At 45.6% G+C, this 22,994-nt stretch overlaps 2 protein-coding genes across 2 annotated transcripts; one reads left to right on the plus strand and one right to left on the minus strand.

The window, feature by feature from the left end:
- Window positions 1-7,223: 7,223 nt before the first annotated feature.
- On the plus strand, window positions 7,224-11,339 carry LOC136510100 (pto-interacting protein 1-like). The gene is made up of 8 exons (XM_066504666.1): window positions 7,224-7,646; window positions 8,882-8,983; window positions 9,103-9,350; window positions 9,430-9,556; window positions 9,816-10,089; window positions 10,173-10,305; window positions 10,403-10,489; window positions 10,851-11,339. The coding sequence occupies exons 2-8, from the start codon at window positions 8,902-8,904 to the stop codon at window positions 10,986-10,988; spliced, it is 1,089 nt and encodes a 362-aa protein (XP_066360763.1). The 5' UTR covers window positions 7,224-7,646; window positions 8,882-8,901; the 3' UTR covers window positions 10,989-11,339.
- Window positions 11,340-12,203: 864 nt separating this feature from the next.
- LOC136510101 (nuclear envelope-associated protein 2-like) lies at window positions 12,204-16,575 on the minus strand. The gene is made up of 6 exons (XM_066504667.1): window positions 16,297-16,575; window positions 14,458-14,895; window positions 14,274-14,381; window positions 13,415-13,882; window positions 13,198-13,299; window positions 12,204-12,729 (listed from the first exon to the last, which is right to left on the minus strand). Exons 2-6 carry the CDS (start codon window positions 14,653-14,655, stop codon window positions 12,562-12,564), a joined length of 1,044 nt encoding a protein of 347 aa, XP_066360764.1. The 5' UTR covers window positions 14,656-14,895; window positions 16,297-16,575; the 3' UTR covers window positions 12,204-12,561.
- Window positions 16,576-22,994: the final 6,419 nt, after the last annotated feature.

The following is a 22,994-nucleotide window of genomic DNA, read 5'->3' on the forward strand; positions in this document are numbered from 1 at the left end:
ACCCCCTTTTCCTCGGTGTGCACGCCACCCAACCCTGTCCAACCACCAGCCTTCGCCTTGCAAGTGTCGCCTCCGATGCCTATGAGGGCCACCCTTCCACCACCTCCTCCATCTTCTTTCTATCCTTACCACAATTGGATCCTGCTCCCTTACCTTCACCGATGCCTCCCCAATCTAGCGGCATCATCGTCGCCCTCGTGACTATCATCGCTGCTAACTGTTGCAACAACGTTGGGAGCTCCCTGCCCCCCTCCCATATCATGCGCCCCACCTCCACTGCTGTAACACCCTCGGTGTTATATTGTACAGTTTTTGCTAAAAACATGTCATGAGCATCATGTTTATGTATTATTGCATGTGGTAAATGAGAAATTAAATTTTATTGCACTAATTCTCAATTTGAGCTCTAATTTATTCCTTGTCCAAATATTCTCCTGCACAGCTCAACTCACTATTGTCATCCTGATCCAACTCCATCTCTCGGTATTCATGTTCTTCCTAATTCCTAGAGCGCACACAAGGCACACTGCTCTGCTTAGCCTGCGCAGCACGCGCACATCGACGATCGACCGTAGCAACAGCATCGCACACGCTACGCATTAATCTCACTCACAAGCTCGGCCCGCTGAGCACACCGCTCACTTGCTGCTCTGCAAACACGGCTCAGGCACCCTTTCCACGTGCTAGTACTGTAGCAACGCAGAATTACGGTAGCACGAAGTAAACACGGCTCATCGCGTCTTGCACGTCATGCACTGTTCACCGCAGAAAACATTGTGCACAGCAGAAAAACACTGTTCACCAAAGAAAACATTGTTCACCATAGAAAACACTGTTCATCAAGCAGCACGTCGTGCACAAGCAGCTGCTTTTGACCAACAGGTCAATGCACAGCGCTTGGCCGCCTCCTGCCGCTTGCATGCATTGCTGCTGGTTGTGGCTTTGCGCGTTAAGTGAGGGCGCTGTTGAGCTGTATTCCGCGCTGGGCGACCGTCTAGGCGTGTGCGCGCCGCACCTGGTGACCGCGCTAGCTAAAAGGTCCTTGTTTGGTTTTGGTAATTGAGTGACAACCTAGGTGGACTAATTGTGTTTATGTGAGATACACAGGTGATTAGTCCATAGGTATATGTGTGTGAGCAACATATGCCATGAAGGTGAAAATAGCTTGGAAATGTTGCAAATCTCACACATGTGATGATGAAGGAGCTTAAATGCACATGAGACATGGCATTGAGTCATGTGATCAAGGTGGAGAAGATCAAGACAAGACTTGGCTTGATGGACCAGTTGAAAGCGTGAAGGGCAAGTCGAAGGCTTTGGAGTGACGGACCGCGTGGTGGTGAAGCTTGAGCAAGACTTGGCGCCGATGGACGATGGCAACGGTAAAGAGTAAGTAAAGTCAAGATCGATGAACCAATATGATCACGTGATGATATGAAGTGGATCATATCATTGTTGATCGTGTTGGTGCATGTGTTGCATCAACATTGGAGGAGATGGAATGAAATACGCAAGGCAAAGGTATAACCTAGGGCATTTCATTTCACCGGTCATAGGTGTGTAGAGAAGTTTATGACCGAGTTTAGGATAGATGGCCATACTATCAAGAGAGGCAAACTTGTTTGCATATCGGTCATCTAGTGCCACTCGAGTGATCTAACTTTGCATCATCGCTAGGATCGAGTGGCGTGGCAAGTTGAGTGGCTAACATCCTTTGGGAAATGATTGTGAAAAGCTAACACACATACACATGGTGGTGTACACTTGGTGGTGTTGGCACATCTACAAAGGAGGTGGTGTTTGCAGGGTTGAGATGTATTCGTCGCTTTCGGGAAAATAGAATGCCTATTTTCTATTGCGCCGGATGCAAATTCTTGTGGTTGGCACATTGGAGCAAGGGTGAAGAAGTTAGAATTGAAAAATGAGTTGATCGCGAAGACGCTGGCGTCGGTCAACTGACCGGACGCTGGGTCTGAAAGCACCGGACCCTGGCAGCGTGCGTCCGGTCAAACTGACGGGTCTGCACAGTACCGAGGGTATTGCACCGGACGCTGGTCTATGTCCAGTCAAGGTGGACCGGACGCGTCTGGTCGAAGAAATACGCCTCGGGGAGCTTACTGGAAACGACCAGACGCTGAGGCTTTTGCGTCCGGTCAGTTTTGCCAGTGCGTCCGGTCAGCTTCGTAGCCGTTGAAATCTGACGAATAGCGTTTGAAGCTAGTGACACGTGGCCGTCTGCGGGCGACCGGACGCTGAGGTCCAGCGTCCAGTCAACACGACCGGAGCGTCCGGTCAGACCGACTTTTGCCTAGTGAAGAGGTAACGGCTAGTTTAGCCCATGGGGCTATAAATAGAAGTGGGTCTCGGCCATGGCGAGTGCTGAGCACCTCGGGGGACTTAGTGTCTATGCTTGTGAGTGCTTGGGAGCCCTCCATCTCACACATATTTGATAGTGATCATCCGATTGTGTGAGTGAGCATTTCTAGTGCGATTGCATCATGAGGTTGCATCGAGTGGCACTAGGTGATTGAGTTGCAAGCCAGTGGTGCTTGTTACTCTTGGAGGTTGCCACCTCCTAGATGGCTTGGTGGTGGTCTCCATGGAAGCCCGCAAGAAGCTTGTGCGGCACTCCGGAGAAGAGCTTGTGAGGGGCATTGTGCTCGCCCCGCAGGAGCCACGAAGAGCAACTTTAGTAAAGCATGTCATTGAGCTACCCTCACTTCTAGGGTAGGTTCTTGCGGCGCCCGACATGCGGGCTTGGCGGGTGATGCCAATTAGCCGCCGAACCACCAAGTGAGCGGTCGACACAACGGGGACTAGCGTGTTGGCAAACACGTAAACCTCGGGAGAAAAATCATCGTGTCAACCTTGTTCTTCCCATTGGTTTGCATCTCCGTTACACAAGCTTGCGTTTACTTTCACATACATTAAGCTTGTGTTGTTGCTTTTGTAATTAGTTAGTTTGTGTAGCTTGCTAGTTACCTTCATGCTTGTGTAGCATAGAAGTAGCTCCCTTGCGTGGCTAATTTGGTTTATGTAACCTTGTTAGTCATATTACTTAGTTTGTGTAGCTAAGTAATTGCGCTCTCTAATTTGACATTGGTTGCCTTGTTATTGAGCATTGCTAGTGAGCTTAGTTGGCTTTGTGCTTTTTGCTTACTAGCATGTGTAGGAGCTCCCTTGTAGCTTAAAGTACTAGTGGCATAGGTTTGTATAACCTTGCTTCTAGAATTGGTTAGGAGAGCTCTAGCTAGCCTGGCACCTTTGTTGCTTGATTAGTATCTTTGCAAGGTGCTAGTGAACATAGATAGAGGGCAAGACCGATAGTTTTAATTCCGTACTTGTTTCGGTTAGCCAACTTGATTAAGTTTTAAAAAAGGACTATTCACCCCCCTCTAGTCGTCATCTTGACCCTTTCACTAGCACAGAGAGGCGTGTCCGCTACGGGGCAAACGATCGTCGTTCTGAATTTGGGTACAGAAGTAGACTTGACCGATGACCCCGTTTGAGACTTGATGAGTGGCTGACGAGAAACTTCATTTGTCCAGCCGGAGCTAACACGGCAAGGCAAAGCTTCATTAGCTAGTACATATGTCCAGGTCCATGGTCTACTGCACACCACATTCGTTTATCAACATTGAAGTCTCAAGTACTACAACACACTGTTGCACGCTTCTCCAGTTCATTCACAGTAGCCATACCTAACCTTCTCGCCGTCCTCCTTATCCTCCTCTTGCTTAATTCCATTCCCGCGTCTCCTATCTTTAAAAGGACATGCCGAGCCACCGAGCCGTCCCACTCTGCCACTCACCATCTTGCTCTCCCAAATCAAGTTTCTCTATTCTTGCCCATAAAAGTTGCGTCTATCGATTTCTCCCGAGCTGCAATAATCAGCTGAGGTAGCTAGTCTGCAAATGATCTTCTCATTCTCTAATATTTCCTTGACCTGCATGAATGAACCAGCACCCCACCACACTCCAGTCCTTATGTGCTCGTTAAGTCCAAAGACCACTCAAAGTCCATCATTTGAATTAATTCACTCATGACCAAAGACCCACTCCAAATCCATCACGTGAAATCCAATTCACGTGACCAGCTAGCCAAATGCCACTAATCATTTTCCTTAATCACCCTTTATGGGATTAATTAGCGTCCACCTAGCAAAATCAATATCTCTTTCATCCAAGCTCCGATTCTATTATTTCTTCTTCCTAAATTCATTTAAATCGAGACCTATCCATCCTTATCATCTTTTTCTTTCCTAGAGCTCATTTAAATTTATTTATTTATTGTGAAATAAATTTTGTTAGATTTCTAAATTCCTTATCTATCTGTTGGTATATTTTGTTTGTATGGTTCTACGATGTTTTAGGGTTACTTATTAATTCTAGGTTGCTTGTTATTATTATGGTTATTTAGATAATGGATTTTTGTGATGCATTGGTAGAAGTGCTAGCCCTAGAATTCTTTTACAGTAGGTTCATTGTATTATCATGTGCTCACTGTAATTTTTGTGGCCTTAGAATAGGTTGATAAATATGGTAGCTAGTGCACTTTGTTTTATCATATATATAGTAAATTGATATTAACAATAAGGATGCCTTTAGTTGCTAAGATAATATATGAAATGTTTCATACCTGTTTAGTGGGAATAATAGGTAACTTTGCGTATTAGTCATTAGAGTTAGCTTAGTAGCTTGGTAGATGTATTCTTATTTTAAGAGTTGTTGTTGCCATATTACTAAGCGTTGCATCATCGTTTTATGCATGTAGATAACAAGTTGGTAGAGTTCGTGACTGCGGGCGAGCAGGAGTACAAGGAGGTGATCGAGGAGTACAAGGAGGAGGTTCTCGTGCAGGAGGGAGTCCCAGAGCCATTAGTTGCTGAGTTTGCTGACACCCCGTCTGCCCAAGGCAAGCCTTGGTGCATAACCCTTATTTTGAATAATAACTGGATATATATATATGTGTTGTGCATTTACGTTATAGGCATTTTATAAAAACTACGTGCATAAATATATCCACCCATGAGTTCTACTAGTATAGGTCGAGTAGCCGCTATGCTCAGGATGTCGGTAGCGTGGGTAACCTGTCGTTACTCATAAATAGGTGATAAATATGATTACTCGTGATAAAATGTTGGAAAGGAAAATGGTGACCGGGCAGGGATGTGGTTGGGTTTTGGTGAGTGTAAAGGGTTGTGTCCTGCGGCTAACAGGGCATAGCTCAGTTATATTTTTTTCCTATCTGTGTCGATTAAGGACCGGTCGTTGCATAAGTCTCTAGGCAAGTCACATATCTATTGTCCCGAGCGTATACTTGGGTTTGGGCACAGAGAAGACTTGTTGCTCTCTTGTCGTGGATCCGACTCTTTCCAGACCGACTGATTGAAGGCGGAGATGGTGGAGGTCCTTGCACCGCACTGAGTCTGGGACTCATGAGTGGAGGATTGGAGTCCAAGTTTGGACGGGGACCTAGACACCTAGGACAGGAGAGTGATGGGTTGGTCCTGCTTGTGCCTGGGGTACAAGCGGGGCGTGTGTCTTCGGGGCACCCAGCTGGGCACATTGGTTCACGAATCGCTAGAAAATCCGGTACGGCTTGTCTGCGGTCTAGCATCGTAGTAAGAACTGAAAGATGGAAGATGATGAAATGGAACTGATTGCTCAACTCTTGCTTGAAAGTAGAATAGGGGCTTATATAGACTGATAGATAATAACTTAATACGGCCGATAATAATAACATAAATAAGGACTCACTATTAGTATTGTTTTCTGCTAAAATAAACCAGCAAACCATAAAGCTTTTTATATTCCTTGGAGTCGGGAAATTATTTTCACTCATCGGATAAGTCTTGCGAGTACATTGTGTACTCAGGGTTTATTTACCCCTATTGCAGGTGATGCATGAGAAGTACCTTTGTGTGGAGGATTCTTCTGGTGGGCTCAGACGGATCCTCGTTCTTATCGCTAGATGTTTATTTTAAATTCCACTGTTTATCATTCCGCATTCTGATATTTGGTATTGTAATAATGTACTTTTAAGAAACTCTGATGTATGAAATGGACCTATATTGTAACTCGTTCTCATTATTTCGCGTTCTCCCTTGGGGTGTGACTGACGGATACCGCCCGCTGTAGCTTGCTTTCGGGGTGCTTAGTGTCTGGTGGAAGACGAGCACTCCCGTAAGCGTGTTATTTCAGGTGGTTCTGCCACAACTGCCACCCCTCCCGATCTGGCGATGCCAAATCCACCACCGCGCTACCGCTGCCACGGCACAAGACACCCTGTGCTACCACCGACACAGTGGGACACCTTGCCGTGGACCGTCCTAACTAGCCTCCTCCATAGTTCTCGCGGCCACCGCCACGACAGGACACCCCCACCATAGTGCATCCCTAACTAGTCTCCTCCGTAGTTGCCTGCAGTCCCACCCATAGCGCACCCTACCATTGCTGCCGTTCTAGAAGCCCCCCCCCCCTCCCCAAAGCTCCCTTTAAATTCTGCAACCACAAAAATTCCCTTCTATAATCTGAATCCGAAACCCTAAACCTAGATCCAAAATTCTCGAGAGAAGAGGAAGTTGTCGTTCTGGCGCTCATAGGAGAAGAAGAGGACATCGAATTGGTGCTTGCTACAACTAAATCACTCTTAGTTCAATTTATCACTTATTCCTCTCCTTTTCTTTCTTGGCTTCGTTGACGTCTCCTCCTCTTCCAAATCAGAGAGCTCCACAAGAGTCTCTTCGGTTAGCTTTTTAGGGCACGTTTGAATCACGGTCAACGCGCGCCGCACGTGCGACATGCTGAAACTGCCAAACGTTCCCGACACACATGGCGAAAGGTTTGGCGCGCGCCGCAGCTGCTAGTTCATAACGCGTGCCACAACTCGCCAACTATCTGGCGGCCGTTTCGTCCGCTGCACTCGCGGCGCGGCCATGGCTATGGCAGTGGACAGGGGCTGTGGCGGGAACCAAACGCGCCCTTAATTTTCAAATCTGAAACAGAACATTTTTCAGGTTTCGAGCTGATTTGCTGAAAGCTGATCGCCGAGGTTTTGGAATTTGATTTGACCAGTTGAAAGAGGGACGGGTTCAACTGAAAGTTCCCCGTGCGTGAGATGAAAGCGTCGGAGTTTTTTAAAAAAAGGAAAAAGAGAAGAAAAATGGGAACAGGCACATGGGGGTTTGCCTTTTGCTCTTTCTCACACGCGTTCTCTGAGTTTTCTGACGAGACGACCAACAGCACACGGAGAAGACGGAGGACAGTAGACTCGCTGAAGCAGCTGTATATAAGCTCACGGCTCACCGCTGGTGACCGCACAGCCAGCTCCGTCCGTCGGAACTCGGAAGGCCTACCCTCGCTGTACTAGCTGCCTTCCTACTCGCTTCCCTCCGCGTCGTCCTCCGCTGCCTCGCGCCGTCGTGCATCGCCCGCCCCGCCTCCCGCGCCGTCTCGTCTCTCATCGCCGCCCCGCCTCCCCCCCCCCCCCCCCCCCCCCCCCCCCCCCCCCCCCCCCCCCCGTCGTTCCTGGCCGCCGGGCTTCTTCTCCTTCGCCGGATACGCGCGTGAGGAGGGAGGAGGAGCCGCAGCGCGTGGATCCAGGGGCAGCGGCGTCCATCCCGCCTGAGAAGGGACAAGGAGCCGGTGAGATCTACTTTTTTTTCCCAGCTCCTCCATCTCTCGCAGCTCTCTCTTTCTCTCAGCGCGTTTTGCGGAGATTCGTCGGTAGCGACGGACGGCGGGGCAGTCCCAGGCTCGGCGGCGGCGTCAGCGGCTCCCCCTCCCGCCTCTCGCCAGTCGCCTCGCTCCCTCGCCAAGGCTGGAGCCAGCAGCCGCTGCTCCACCAAGGCGGTCGAGCCGCTTTGGGAACCCTGCTTGGATTGGATAGGTAGCTCGTCCGTGGCGTGCCACGGTGTATCATTTGGGGATTCATCGCTGCATTGATAGCTCAGCGAAATGATGCTTCACTGCAGAAGCAATTGCAGGTTTGGCAGGGCTAAGGAAAGAGCCGGAGCGAACACGATGTTAGCCTTTTGAATTGGCCGAGCTGGCGTGTGTGAGAATGGCATGATTGTGAGCTGTGGGCATGAGGGAAAAGGTGACCCCTTTGGTGCTGGACTGCTGGTACTGTGGAGGAGCAGCAGTGCATGAAATGCATGTGATGCGGCAATAAATTTTAATGTAGCCACGATTGAGAAGAATCTGTAGGCGAAGTGAAGTGACTAATTTGGTTTCAGGCTCAGGAATTTCTTCTTGTTTTCAGAAAGAAGGGTAATTGCAAGTATTCGTCCAGTGGTGCAATGACCCCAAATCTGACTGGTGGGATGCTTAATCTAATAGTAGTAATAGATTTCCAACCAATGTGCATAATTATTGTCTCGAGCTAAGGTGGCATGAAACCTGTGGCGTATTAAGAATTGTCAAGGCTGTCCATGCAGAATGAGCTGTCCTTTGATCAGCATCATAGCAAGTGGTGACTCTGAGTAGTTAGTACCTTCCTGCTAGATATATTTTAATCTACCTGGGGGCTGTTGGGAAACAACAAAGAACACAGAAATACCTCCATATTTTAAGTTTTCCTTTTGCATAAATTGTTTGCAACATGTGGGTCAATTTGGTTGCTGTGCACCTATGTTAGTCTCACATTTGGTTTGTAAGTGGAGAACATGGATGTGGAACTACAGGGGAGAGGGGAGAGAATTTATACATGGTCCTGTTTACACCATGGATGATGCGATGAGTGCATGTCATGGATATCAATTACTTATGGAATAGGTTGCTCGATTTCTAACAGATTTTGTGTTCTTTGTTTCTTGTTTTCTGATTGATGCTATATCGCCGCTTCTTCTAATACAAAGGCGTTTGATTCCAACTTCCAGGTTTTGTCTTTGGGTAGAACATGTCGTGCTTTGCTTGCTGCGGTGATGAAGATACCCAAGTACCAGACACCAGGACTCAATACCCAGGACACCATCCAGCAAGTAAGAGCATGGACCTTTTTTTTGGTTGTAATCCTTTGCAGAGCACCATTTCTCATACCATATATTTAGCTTTTGATGCTTGGTCAATATTTTTCTGATAAACTCCAACTGACCTGCAGGGGCCGATGCATACCGCCCTGCTGATCACCCTCCCAAGGGTCCTCAGCCTGTGAAAATGCAGCCAATTGCAGTCCCTGCTATTCCTGTAGATGAGATTCGGGAGGTGACTAAGGGTTTTGGTGATGAAGCCTTGATTGGTGAGGGCTCCTTTGGCAGAGTATACTTCGGTGTTTTGAGAAATGGTAGGAGCGCCGCGGTCAAAAAGTTGGATTCTAATAAGCAGCCAGACCAAGAATTCTTGGCGCAGGTCTGTGTTTCCCTGTTTATGAAATGCAGCGCATCTTTTTTAGTCTGTGGTTTGATGTCATTCTGAAATTGATCTTCAGGTGTCTATGGTATCAAGGCTGAAGCATGAAAATGTTGTTGAGTTGCTTGGTTACTGTGCTGATGGGACACTCCGCGTCCTTGCTTATGAGTTTGCTACTATGGGTTCTCTTCATGATATGCTTCATGGTATTGTCTTGTGCTATCTTTTTTCTCTATCTTTTGCATGAGTTGTACTGTCTCATGGTCCAAGTAAAAAAAGAAAGGAATAATTTCTTATATGCAATGGACTAAACCTTAAATCCCGATATGCCACTGACTGTGGGGGTCCCATGTGTCATACACACAGTGATGGCATATCAGGGATTGTGAGTTTTCTCGGTGACATATAAGGAAATTACCCAAAAAGAAACCATGCTTAACACATGCAGAATATGTCTCTTTACAGGAAGGAAAGGTGTTAAAGGGGCTCAACCTGGTCCAGTCTTATCATGGTCACAACGTGTGAAGATAGCTGTTGGAGCAGCAAAAGGCCTCGAGTATCTTCATGAGAAAGCACAACCCCATATCATACACAGAGATATTAAGTCTAGCAATGTTCTTCTTTTTGATGATGATGTAGCTAAGATAGCTGACTTTGATTTGTCAAACCAAGCTCCTGACATGGCAGCTCGGCTTCACTCAACTAGGGTTCTCGGAACTTTTGGATATCATGCGCCTGAGTATGTCGTGATTTCCTTTTCCATTGCTCTACAGACCTTTTGAGATAATTAAGCTTAACGTAAGTTTACATTTTTTGGGTCAGGTATGCAATGACTGGGCAACTCAGCTCTAAGAGCGATGTATATAGTTTCGGAGTTGTTCTTCTTGAGCTATTGACTGGAAGGAAACCTGTCGACCATACATTACCAAGGGGACAGCAGAGTCTTGTGACTTGGGTAAGTTCCATCTACACATGCCAGTTGTTATAAGATAAAATTAACTTGTATTTTTCTGTTGGGTGAATCAAATCAATGACTTATTCAACACTGGCAGGCTACACCAAGACTTAGCGAAGACAAGGTTAGACAATGTGTTGACTCAAGACTTGGAGGGGGCTATCCTCCGAAAGCTGTTGCAAAGGTACCGTGAACAACCTTTCTTCTCAAACTATTCATGACTTTTTAAGTCGGCTTTATTAACTGTCTAGCGAAGTGTCAAAGAAAGCTGGTTAATGAAGAACAAAGTGATGGTTGTAGAAGAAAAGATTAGTAAACTGTCTTCTGTTATTGAAATGTCTAATTCTTATGTTGCGCTCATAGAATTTGACCTGCTACTGAACATTGTTCTCAAAGCATATTTGCATTCAGTATCAGTTTATTATGCTAAGCTTTGATCCTTTGCTGCTGGTGCTATCAAGTTTTAGCTCTTGAGTTCATGTGTTTTTTGGCGATGATCCATTCTAAGGTTTTTAACCCTGTTTGTGCTCCTGTCTTTGAAACAGTTTGCGGCTGTTGCCGCCTTGTGTGTTCAGTACGAAGCAGACTTCCGGCCAAACATGAGCATTGTTGTCAAGGCGCTACAACCCCTGCTGAATGCGCATGCGCGGGCGACTAACCCAGGAGAAAATGCTGGGTCATAAGCTTCGCTTTTCTCCCGCCTCTTGTATGATAGATAAGTAAGATATATGAGTCGTCGATGTCGTTCTTGCGGACATGTGGCTGGCAGCGTGTAACATTTGTGATTATTCTTCCCCTGAGTTGTAAACAAGATTTCTTGTATCCCCACAATATTTGATTCTTTCTATTGGTTGCAAGAATGGCGGGCCTGGTGTAAACGGTGGAGTCCTACCGCCTGTGACCGGAAGGTCTCGGGTTTGAGTCGCGGTCTTTTTGCATTGCACATGCAAGGGTAAGGCTTGCCACTGACACCCTAGACCCCGCACAGAGCGGGAGCTCTTTGCACTGGGTACGTTCTTTTCTATTGGTTGCAAGATGACCTGTTTATTGGTGCCGTTTTTTTTTTCTTAAAGAGTCACCTAAGAAAAACTCGCAAACTTTATTACTCACTCTATTCAAAATTGTATGATGTTTTGCCTTTTTTAGATATATAGTTTTTGATATGGTACTTAGATATACAATATGTCTATATTGTAAAAAAAAACAGTGTATCTAATTAAGTCAAAACGTCTTACAATTTAGAACCGTGGAAGTATGACACAGAATTCGGTGCTAATTTGTTTACAAGTGGGAGCAAATTTATGTGCACACTCGGAGCATAACTCACATTGACCGGAAGCAAATTTCGTGGATAAAATTAATTTTTTTTCTCGGATTAGAATGCCTTCAGGTGAATTATCATATTTCAATCAATAGAGGGCCTTCAACAGTCCAACACCATGGAATATAGGCCTGTTTGTTTTGTGGCCTGGATTGGGAATCACCCAGGCAGGTAGATCTAGCCCTAACAACTAGTGCTGAAAATCAACAGCCTGGGTGATCTACCTAGCTCAGGCAGTCATCCAAACAGGTCCTACAAGTCAAGCTGAGCAAATTGTGTTGATAAAAGGAATTTAATACCTTAGTTTCTCCAAACAGAATGCCCTCGGGCTCCGGTGAATGATCATATTCGTTTGATTTGAGGGTGTTCACCAACGACATAGAATCCAATTCAAGTTGGACTTGCATCATACCTTGATCTTCTGTTGCAATGATTGCTGCCAAGCCTACGCTTGTGCACATAAAGCATCATGTACTTTTAGCAAATTCGCAGCCATAGGAGTGCAATACTCATGCTGGAGTTACCAGCTTACCCCAAGATATAAAAGATCACAGGCCTCACACTATAGCCAATTAGATTTAGCTGTGACAACTGCTGAAGCTACTCTGAAATTATAAAATGTAGATTCATGACTACATGACTGCTCATGAGCTGACATGAACTAGCTGTGACTACAAGACAGCTTCTGAGTTTACATGAACCAGCAGAAACTGCACTACGGATTACAGACTACAACTATTATAGTCTGCAGACTAGGATTGGATGTCGGCAAATTTTGGTCTAGGCATCTGACCATGCAGTATGCACAGCTGCCCAAGCCTACAAACTAATGTAAACGCTACATTGACACCTGCTTAAACTATGAGCTAGTTGCTCACCTAACGATGGATGGAATCTCTAACTTCTTTACACGAGATTGGGTATACGATGCTGCTTCATCGCTTTGCGAGGATCACTAGTGCCAGCATCGACATAGAGGCAATGAACTTGAATCCCTGGCTCTCCCAAAAATTCTCCTTGTTGCCATGGCACATACTGTTGGGCTGCTTCATGGCCACCTGGTCCATGAGCTCCTTGAGAGCCTTGTCTCTTTTCTCCCCCATCTGCAGAATAAATGTAAACAAGATCAGACCATTGATATGAATATTTTCCACGCACAATTATGGCAAACTGCATTAGCAAGGATGGTTGGTTCACATGTTGAAGGCAACACATCTAAAATGTTGAGTCCCATCACCAATTCAGGAACTCCCTCCGGTTTGCAAACAATTGCCATTTTGGATAAGGTTTGAGTCAAACTTTTTGAAACTTTGATTACAAATAACTTTATGGTATTTAGTTTACAAACTTGATCATATGTAGAGATTTGTCTTGAAATATACTTTTTTTAGGATGTTTGATTATATTATAATAGAAAATAGTGGTCGAATCAACGCATATATACTCCCTCTAGCTGTATGCTAACAAGCAAAGGAAATGACTACAATTGTGGAACCTGAAGGAGAATATGCTGACAATCAACTATAACATAAAATTAAACTGATCCCCTTATGGAACCGGAAGGAGCATACCCTCTTTAATTTTCGCATCTGAGACTGAGATTCTTGAAGGCAAAATTCAAGCTTCAGAACCCTCTTCTTCAGCTCCTGATCAGTTCTCCGGTGCTTTTCTAACTGCTCAAAAATCAATAAATCTCATGTAAATATACTTCAATTCAGCGTTATAGGAAACAAAGTATTTGTAACCAAATTATGGAGGTCTTTTATGGATAAAAGAAATATAGTATACCTGTGATTCAAGTTCCTTGGTTTTGTTCGTCCAGTGAGCAGACAATATTCTGATTTCCTCTCTCAACCTCGCAATTTCTGTATCCTTAGCATTCAAAAGGTTGTTGAGGTTCTGGACATTCCTTGGTGAAACATCAGATAAGACCTTTAACAGCTCATTATCTTTGTCAGACCTAGACCCAGCTTTGGCAACTGCGTCCATGATGTCGGTCTCAATTCTTATAACTTCATCTTTAAGTTGCATTTGTGAGAGCTCCCTTGCTTGCAGATCCTTCTGGAGAAGATCAAGCTGCTCACCTAGCTTGTTCACTCGAAGTTCATGTTCTTTGAGCGAGATGTCCTTCTCATTCAGCTCTTTCAGCAATGACAAGCACTGCATCTGAGCTGACTTGGCTGATGCAGCACTTGCTTCTGCTGTAGCTTGAGTAAATGACAGTTGTGTTCTAAGATCATCCAACTCATGGAGGTACTGTATATAATTAGAAAACACATTATTAAGGAACTGCATTTGGCTTGCCTGAATAAAGAAAATATTTTGTCATAACTAAAATCATTAGCCACTAACACAGTGACACTCAGAGCAGAAATTTAGTAGCCATGATCATTCGACCAAGTTGATTAGTAAAAATTGAATCAGGTTAACAAAGTAAGTCAAGCTAAAATTTATTTCATGATCAAAAGTTTATTTAATGACCAAACAAAGCAATTTTGCAAGCAGAAATATTGACTCCAAAATGTTGGCTTTGTATTACAGTCAACATCTTTTGGGCTTTGTTCGCAAGGAGATTCAGAGTAAACAAAAATTAGATCACATCTCCATTAAACTGCAAGAAGTGTATTTTGCTGTGAAAGCTCTTTACCTGTTCCGTGCTACTTGTGGATGAACGCAGTTGCTCATCCTTGTCCTGTAAGCATTTCTGCAGCTTGCTTACTTCCTCTTCCATGCTCCTTGCTTTTGTCTCCACAACCTGTTAAGATTTGTTCCTAGTCAGCACAAACTCCACCGACAACCCCGAAGGTACCAATTACAAACTACAGACTAACCTTTCTAGTTTGAGATTCCCTTACAAACAGCTGTTCCTGGGAAGCAAGCTTGTTCCTCACATCCTTGAGCTCGGCAGCCAATGATACCACGTTCCTCCTAAAGCTCAACTTCTTCTCCGTAAGATCCTTCAACAGCGGATCCAAATCTGACGACGAAGAAACTGATGATGCTGGCACCACCTTCTCCGAGACAGACATAGCAGGCCACAAAACAGCACGTCTTATCTTCTCTTCCAGTCAGAAAGGGCAAGACCGCAAGATGCTACACTGTTTTATTATCTCAACAAGTATGAACACGAGCAGCTCACAGCAAGCATCCCATGGGCAAGACAAAAGGAGGGAGCTGAGCTTTGTTTGACCAAACCAAACACCTCTGATTGCCAACTAAGAATCCTTCTTTGGCTTCGCTAGTCAGTACAAGCCAATCAGTAGCTTTGGCTGAAAAAAAAAAAAAAAAAAAAACTATGAGTGAAAGAAAACGATTTTTCTTCAGGTCAAGTGGCCACGAGTTCACGTGGAGCCAGGCACTTGTCTTTGCAGTGAAATGACAGAAGCGTAGCTTTCAGTACTCCAAAAATATATTCAGCCTGTTTGCTTGTTGGTTTCAGCCAGCCCAAATCAGCCATCCAATAGTATTTTTCTCTCACAATAAACCAGCACCAGCCAGCTCAAACCAGCCCAGAAACCAACCAGCGAACAGGCCGATTGTATCGACAACGAGCCGAAACCAGAGCAATGGAAACAGAAATTGTCCACACTCACTGCAAGTGACTTGTTCATGTCATTTATTAGACTTGAAAAAACGGGGATAAAATTACGTGCCGACATACTTAGGTGGTGTTTATTTGCCCTCCTAAATTTTAGTCGCTGTCACATCGAATGTTTGGACATATGCATGAAGTATTAAATATAAACTAATTACAAAATTAATTGCATAGTTTACAACTAATTTGCGAGACGAATCTTTTAAGTCTAATTAGTCCATGATTTGACAACATGGTGCTACAGTAAACGGGTGCTAATGACGGCTTAGTTAGGCTTAAAAAAATCGTCTCGTGGAGTAGTGGCAGATTATGTAATTTGTTTTTTATTAGTATCCGAACACACCATACAACATCCTCCCGACACACCTCCTAAATTTTAGTCGCTGGATCCGAATACCACCTTAGTCAACCCGCGCATTGCGCAGCAAATTTAGGACTAACATGTTTTTGGTGCACAGAGTCAACGTGATTCATCGCGGTATATAGGTTAATTGCGTGCGACAGAACCAGAGGACTAAACAATGGCCCTTTCTGTACTGCTCTGTAAAAAAATAACTTATGTAGGACTAATCAAGTAAAGGCATCTTCGTCAGTGCTTGCAACGAGGGGAGGACAACAGCATCTTGTAATTTCAAACCAATTCAAATTTTCCAAAGATTCTTTGGTTAAACCCCAAAACAGAACCGTCTACTACTGACGTTTACTCCTAAACAGAGATCTCCTAGTACAACCCCAAAAACTCCAGGTTTTCCCGCACCAGAGCTCAGAAAATCTGTTTACTGTTAGGATTTCGAGAGGGGTCCCTCCGCACATGAACAGGCCGAATAAGTTTGAAAAAAAGAATTGAAACCGGGCACGCAGGCGAGTCCACTCGTTCGGGCTAAGTGGAAGAAACACGGATCAGAGAGCACCCGCTACCGCCGATCAAAATCTTCCGAGATCCCAACATTTTACCCCCCAAGGGGACCAAAAAACAAGAAGGGTGCAAATGAGACAAAGGAAAGCTGGCAATCACGGCCGCAGGCGAACAACTGGGCACGAACAGAGGACGCGGCGAAGGAAAAGAATCACGCACCTCCAGTGCGAGCGGAGGCGGAGCAGGCAGGTGGATTCCAGCGAAGACGACGCTAGTCCACCACCCACCCAGACGAGGAGAGGAGGCAAGAACCACCAGGAACCAGGGACTGCTGCCCGGAGGCGACGCTCGCTCCGGCGGCCGAGGAAAATAAGGGCGAGGGAGCAAGCGTTTCCGGTCCCCCGCGGATTCCGGGGCTTGGGGGCAGGCGGCGCCGGCGAGCAGCGGCGCTGATAGAGAGGAAGAGTGGGAAGGGAAACGAAACGAGGATCCCGGAAATTAATGGATGATGAGGTGTGCGCTGGGTTTGAAATCGGGTGCTGACGTGTGGGCCCCGCGTGCGGCGCGCGGCAAGCTCCAAAATTTTTCACCGAGGCCCGTGCGCCACGTGCTGACATGGATCCTCTGTGGCACGGCACAGCACACGTCCCGCGTGGCGTGTCCCTCCGCCAGTCCAGTCCCAGTACGTGCGGCGAGGTGCGCGATGCGGTCAGAATTCAGAATACCACCGTATCCGTGTGTATCTGTAGATGTGGCTTCAATTTTATTTCGGTTGTATTGTAAGTTGGATGAATTATTCATTCTGTGATGTGCACAAGTATGATTGAGATGCAGTAGTTGCAACTAAAATATATGTAGACACAGTTTTATACTTGTATGACTGATAGTACGGTACCACTAACGCCGAGATGTCCAGCCCCAGGCCTGCACTTGGACGCACCTCTCGCGCTCCCGTCGCGCATCGCATTCCACGCGCTCCATCCTCTTCCCAACCAGTGCCAGTGTAGGAAACAGTGGCCCGCGCCCCGCACAGCGTAAACCGCGCCCCCGCACCCATCCAGCATCCGCACGGTGGAACGCACCCCACGCCCGCACGGTGGAACCAGGACCCGTGCCCCACCTGCCCCCCTGCAGATGCGCGCTGCGGAGACGTCTGCAGGCCTCTGGCTCTGGCACGTGAACCACGACGGCGCACCCGCAGCAGCAAGCGGACGGCGACATACAACGCCTGATATATTTTTAAAACATCTAGATAAAACATTTGCAACATAAATCTAAAAACAGATGAAACACTTGAAACATGCGTATGTAGCCAATGCAACTTGTGCAACACCACAATGTACTTTTGAAACATCCAGATGAAACATTTATAGCATAAGTTTAAAACAGATGAAGCACTTGAAACATGCGTGTGTAGCCTGGCAATATGTGCAACACCAAGATCTACTTTTGAAACATCCACATGAAACATTTGAAACAACTAAAACACCTGAAACATAGGTCTGAAACACGACGCCGCCGGCGCCCATGTCCTACCTGGTGGGGAATTACTGTATCGGCGGCGACCGCCTCCTGGTTGGCGTCGGGGTGGTGGTGGCGCGGTGTAGGCTATGGCTGCAACGGGTGAGGTGGATAGGGGCACGGCGAGAAACGCCCGCGCAGCAGGGTGCAAGATTGGGGCGGGCGTGACGCGGGATGGAGTGCGGCAGGGGATGGCCGTGGTGGGCGAGACAGAGTGGAGCGAGCAGACGGCTTGGTGGAGCGGCCGCGCGGGGCGGATTTCAAGGTCGAGACTGGCGGCGCGGCGAGGCGTAGTGGAGGCGGCCTCGACCGCGACCACGGTTGGGTGAGTAGGGAAAATGGCAGTTGAGATTTTTTTAGAACACGCGTAGTGGAGATGTGAGTTGGGGGAGAAAGCAGGCTGGTTGCCTGGGCAGCTGGTCCGCAGGCCCAAGGACGCGTCCGGACAGGTTGCCTGGAACGGACGCCCCGCGGAGGAGTATTATCGCTGATAGTAAGTTAGTTAGAGATTTTAACTTTCATTTTTGTCAAGAAAACATGGAAGGACTAATATTATATGTTTCACTGTCGTCCCAAAAAGGCATATATCGTTTTCGCATGTATCAAACTTTTTTTATTGATTAGATTTATAGAAAATAGTGTAAACATTTGTATCTCCAGATATGTTCATCATATAAACATATTTTTGGTATTAATTTAATGATACTTATTATACATCATAAATATTACCATTTTTATATATCTAGTATTTTTAAAATGAATTCTTGAAAAAACAAGAGGATGCACATTCTTTTTTGACATAGCAGGTACCTGTTAGAGTATTTGTCCTCCGAGTATTACTCAAGGCTCGGTTTTGTTCTTAACTTTCGAAAGGATCATATTAGTTCTCAATTGTTTCTTTTAGGCCTAGTTTTATCTAAAAACTATTAAAGAGGTTGTTTTAGTCCTTAAACTTTATTTTTAGGCTCGATTTTATTGATGAACTGCCAAAGTGCATTTTAGTTTTAAAGCTTTTCTTTTTTGCTCAACTTCATCCTTGTCATACATAGAACAATGTGATGTCGCACCTGGACAGCTCTAGGACCACCCGTGATTTTAGGGGTTGATTGGTTGGCTACCAAAAGTTACCATAAAGTTTTGGCAAGAAGAAGTTGCCAAAAGTAGGACACAAATTTTTGACATAGATTTGGCATTCTAATTGTGAGATGTTGGCAAAGTTTGGTAGCAAACAAAATGGCAGCCAAAAATTTAGCTTGCCTAAGTTTTGGTAGCCAAAATTTGGCTATCAACCAATCAAGCTCTTAGATAGACGATTGTTATTTATTAGGCAGCAATGTTTCTAGCATATATCGTGCCAACAATCAAATTGGATAGCACACTTTCAACATCTTCCTATAGGAATCCTGCACCCAAACCGCGGGCACCCGCTAGGGCCACGTCACCCATTAACCTGTGAGCCGTTCGATCGACCCGTTACGCAATACTGACCGTCCGATGCGGGTCTGATCGGGCCTTCGCCCATCAACCCGCAAACCTGATCACCCACGAATCGTCGTGAACCCGGGCCGACGCTGGCGCTCCTACCTCCGCCGCCGCCACCGGTCCCGTCCCTGTCGAGCGCCGTCCCCGTCCCAGGCCGCCTAGGCCGCGCCGCCGATCGCCACCTCGGCGGGAGGCCCCGACGTCCTCTTCCAGCAGGCCCGGGCTCGGCCGCGCCTCCGCCATGGCCGCCACTGCCACCTCGCCGAGCACCGCCCCCGTCCCAGCCGCCGCCCAGGCCGCGCTGCCGACCGTCACCCCGGCCCCCGCCGAGGTCGCGCCACTGCCGCGCTCGCTACGAGGGGCGCCGCACCGGCCCCGGCCCCTCCCAGCCCGGAGAGCAGTTTCCAGCCGAGCGCCGCCTCCGCACCCGTCGAGGCATCTTTCATGGTGGGGAGCACGATCCGGTGGGGAGGAAGGCCTGGTGGCTACGGAACCGTCCTCGCCGATCTAGGCTGTGCTGGTGGCGGGGGTTCCCTGCGGCCGCCCACATCCGGCCGCCCACCAATCGTTCGGTCAAGGTTTCCTCCGCCGCCGTCGCACAGCACCATGTGTGGCGAGTTGCATCGCAGGTGCTTCTTCCGCGTGTAGCCTGACCACGATGATACCTCCGCAACCGGGCCAGTGGTTCCATGACCGATCTGCGAGTGCACCGACCGAACCAGGTTAGATCTCCTGTGTTGTTGCCCATTCTTGAGTCTCTTGCCCCACCGTCTCTTGCCTTCACGATCTCCTCCTTTTTTGCTTGCAGGTCTGCAGTCTGCACACATGAACAGTCGGGGGAAGGAGAGCAGCGGATGTCCCGCATTGGCTCTGTTTCCACTCTTGCTGTTACTTGCATCTTCATTCTTTAATGTCCTTCCCAATTTTCCGGGTCATCCAAATATGGTCTTCAAAGTTTATATATGTTTCAGATTATAGTAGATGATGTCAGGATCACATGCCCCCCTCTTACAGTTGCAATTTCAAAGGGTCTATGAATATTCCTGCACTTGAAGTTGGAGTAAGGTTAGTCCACAACATGCCAGGTTGCTTACCTCCCCTTATTTTTCTCCCAAACATATGCTTTTATATCCTCAGCTTTGATATTTCAACTATGTTTTTTCCTACCTCTGTAAAAACATGTTTATCTGTTTTCCAAATTGAGTCAGCAAACATATCCTAAGTCACCTCTTCCTCTCATCATATAGATGCCTGTTAAAAATGTTGCATGGTCAAAAAGAGATTATGTATAAATTATGGATACTAATTCAGGCATGAAATATCTACGTACATGTGCCTGCCGGTGACCATGGTCGCTGCCACAGACCATAGGAGCAACAATTTCTTTACACAATGAAAGATGCTATCATCTATGGTTTCGCTTATAAATATATTTACTTGTATTCTGTTACAGGTTTGACATAGCCACACTCAGTATTTGTTCCAAGTATTTGTTCCCTCTCATGTAGGTTGTATGGTCCTACCCCTGCCGACACACTACCTCTGTAAAAACATGTTTCTCTGTTTCCCAAATTGAGTCAACAAACATATCCTAACTCACCTCTTCCTCTCATCATATAGATGCCTGTTAAAAATGTTGCATGGTCAGAAAGAGATTGTGTATAAATTGTGGATACTAATTCAGGCATGAAATATCTACGTACATGTGCCTGCCGGTGACCATGGCCGCTGCCACAGACCATAGGAGCAACAATTTCTTTACACAATGAAAGATGCTATCATCAATGATTTCGCTTATAAATATATTTACTTCTATTCTGTTACATGTTTGACAGAGCCACGCTTAGTATTTGTTCAAGTATTTGTTCCCTATCATGTAGGTTGTATGGTCCTACCCCTGTCGACATAGCAGCAATAGTCAACATGGCGATGCTCATACTTCTGTACGTAAAAGCCAATTTGTTGATACAAATGCAGTTGGCCAGTTTCTAGGCAACGTCAAATTTTCTTTTGTATTTATTTTGTTTTTCATGCCTCAGTTAGCTCATCAAGGAAGTTAAAAGTTTACTTCCTTTTTTATGAATATTCCACTGGGGTGCAAAAATTTGAGTCCACCATTCGACGGGAAAATGAAGCATTTGAATCCTTGATCAGACAGAAACCCTGATGATGATACCTGTTGATCAGGTGGTGTTTCACTCTATCACTAAAATTTTAATTTCAGTCTAACCTTACCAAGGTGGTTAGTGCATGAATGATGCCACACAATGCTTAGTCAAATGGCCTTTGCACCTGTCTATGAATCTACATGTGGGATCATATGCCTGGTACCATGTGTTTATTTTAGCTCAATCACAATCAGCCATATGCAGGCAAAATGGTTGTCATACTTTTCTGATATGAAACACATCTATCTTTTTTTTCCCTCCAAGATGGCCGTTGCATTGGACCAACTGTTGCAAATGAAGCAGAACCTCTTTTATGTCACCGCTCAATTACAAGAAATAATTTATTTTATTTATATTTCGTGCATTGTGGCCTCTGATATGGTCCATGTTGCTGCTCTCTTATGCACCTAGGGAGTTCGGATATCTAATGTGATTTGTGACTTTTTTTGAACAAATACACGTCTTTGCTCACAGGAAAACGGTGAGACACATTGTATTCCTTTTTCCTGGAATAGAGCATATGAAAACATATAATTCCCTTCTAATCTTAGTTGTACCTACTGCTGTAAGCCCTTGCCTATACCTGTGCAGAGAAAGTAGACCTGCAAAATGCATAATTGCATTTCTGAGGCCACAAGGAGATTGTCATAAATACTTTTATGACCAAATGGAATGATGCTGATGTTTGCCATATGCTAATCTATATCACTTATTGTTCCGGACTACCTATTTTTATTGTTATTTGCTTCCTAACCATTGCATGGTTGCTAATGCAGTCAGTTTGCGTTTTTATCATATCTCTCGAAGCCAGTAAATAAATGCTGCATCAACTGGAGAAGCCCAAAAAAACGTAAGCCTTAAATGTTGCACGATTCACAAATCAGGAAGCATCGCTCCATTGCTTCCCATAGGTCTGCTCTGTTAGCGTCGCTTTTCGTACTTGGGTTTTAGTCGTGCCTCCTAAAATTAGCAATCTCTTTTATTCCTGCGACTTCTAAATCACATATCATTTTCTTTGTCATGCTCTTTGCAGAAACTTCTATGAATGATAGTGTGCTGCAATACCCTTGCTATGAGTACACTACCTCATTCTAGCGACATCCTTCCTATGAGTTCACTTATAAATCCACCCGTCCTGTATGACGATGTTCATGCAATCACCGTAAAGGTACAATCTTTGTCGTTTTGTTTTTTCGAAGTTATGGATAATAGTTTGAATGACTTTTGTCAGCTAATTCAACACATATTTCATATTTCATGGATAATACTTTTAGGCTCTTTCAACCAGTTGTGCACACCTTTCTTCAGCTGTTGTGTTGTCTGAATCGATTTCAATTTTGCCTACTCAAAGTGCTAACATCCTCATAGCCAAACTGAAAACAATAAACCAGGGTATGCATTGTATATCAAATAAATGTGTAGTTCTTAAGGGACATATACATTCCTTAATACAATGCAGCTGCAGTGAAGGGAACCATTTGCTTCATTTGGTTTACCTTTTTTTTTTTTGCTAAACATCACTTCCATATTAACCAATGACGTGTAGTATTTCAAAATATGATAAATGCCTTTTTCTTGGTTATGAGAATAATGGATACCACTCATTTACATTATTATGAATGTTGCAATTTACTGCCTTCACTGATAGGTATGGATAGCCTAACACTGGCAGCTGCGCGGCAACGCCGCGCTTAGTTTCTAGTTTATATGGATCCGAATATCCTCGGATATGAAAATTGGATTGTT

The sequence above is a fragment of the Miscanthus floridulus genome, chromosome 16 (assembly GCF_019320115.1).
Source record: "Miscanthus floridulus cultivar M001 chromosome 16, ASM1932011v1, whole genome shotgun sequence".
In the NCBI taxonomy this organism is placed as follows: domain Eukaryota; kingdom Viridiplantae; phylum Streptophyta; class Magnoliopsida; order Poales; family Poaceae; genus Miscanthus; species Miscanthus floridulus.

What these genes read in the sequence shown, in the direction of transcription:
- LOC136510100 (XM_066504666.1), top strand. Translation starts at nt 8,902, where the DNA reads ATGTCGTGCTTTGCTTGCTGCGGTGATGAAGATACCCAAGTACCAGAC. An exon ending in CCCAGGACACCATCCAGCAA is followed by an intron (nt 8,984 to 9,102) that starts GTAAGAGCATGG and finishes ACTGACCTGCAG; the next exon opens with GGGCCGATGCATACCGCCCT. An exon ending in AGCAGAGTCTTGTGACTTGG is followed by an intron (nt 10,306 to 10,402) that starts GTAAGTTCCATC and finishes CAACACTGGCAG; the next exon opens with GCTACACCAAGACTTAGCGA.
- LOC136510101 (XM_066504667.1), bottom strand. Translation starts at nt 14,655, where the DNA reads ATGTCTGTCTCGGAGAAGGTGGTGCCAGCATCATCAGTTTCTTCGTCG. An exon ending in GGGAATCTCAAACTAGAAAG is followed by an intron (nt 14,382 to 14,457) that starts GTTAGTCTGTAG and finishes AAATCTTAACAG; the next exon opens with GTTGTGGAGACAAAAGCAAG. An exon ending in AGATGCGAAAATTAAAGAGG is followed by an intron (nt 12,730 to 13,197) that starts GTATGCTCCTTC and finishes TTTATTCTGCAG; the next exon opens with ATGGGGGAGAAAAGAGACAA.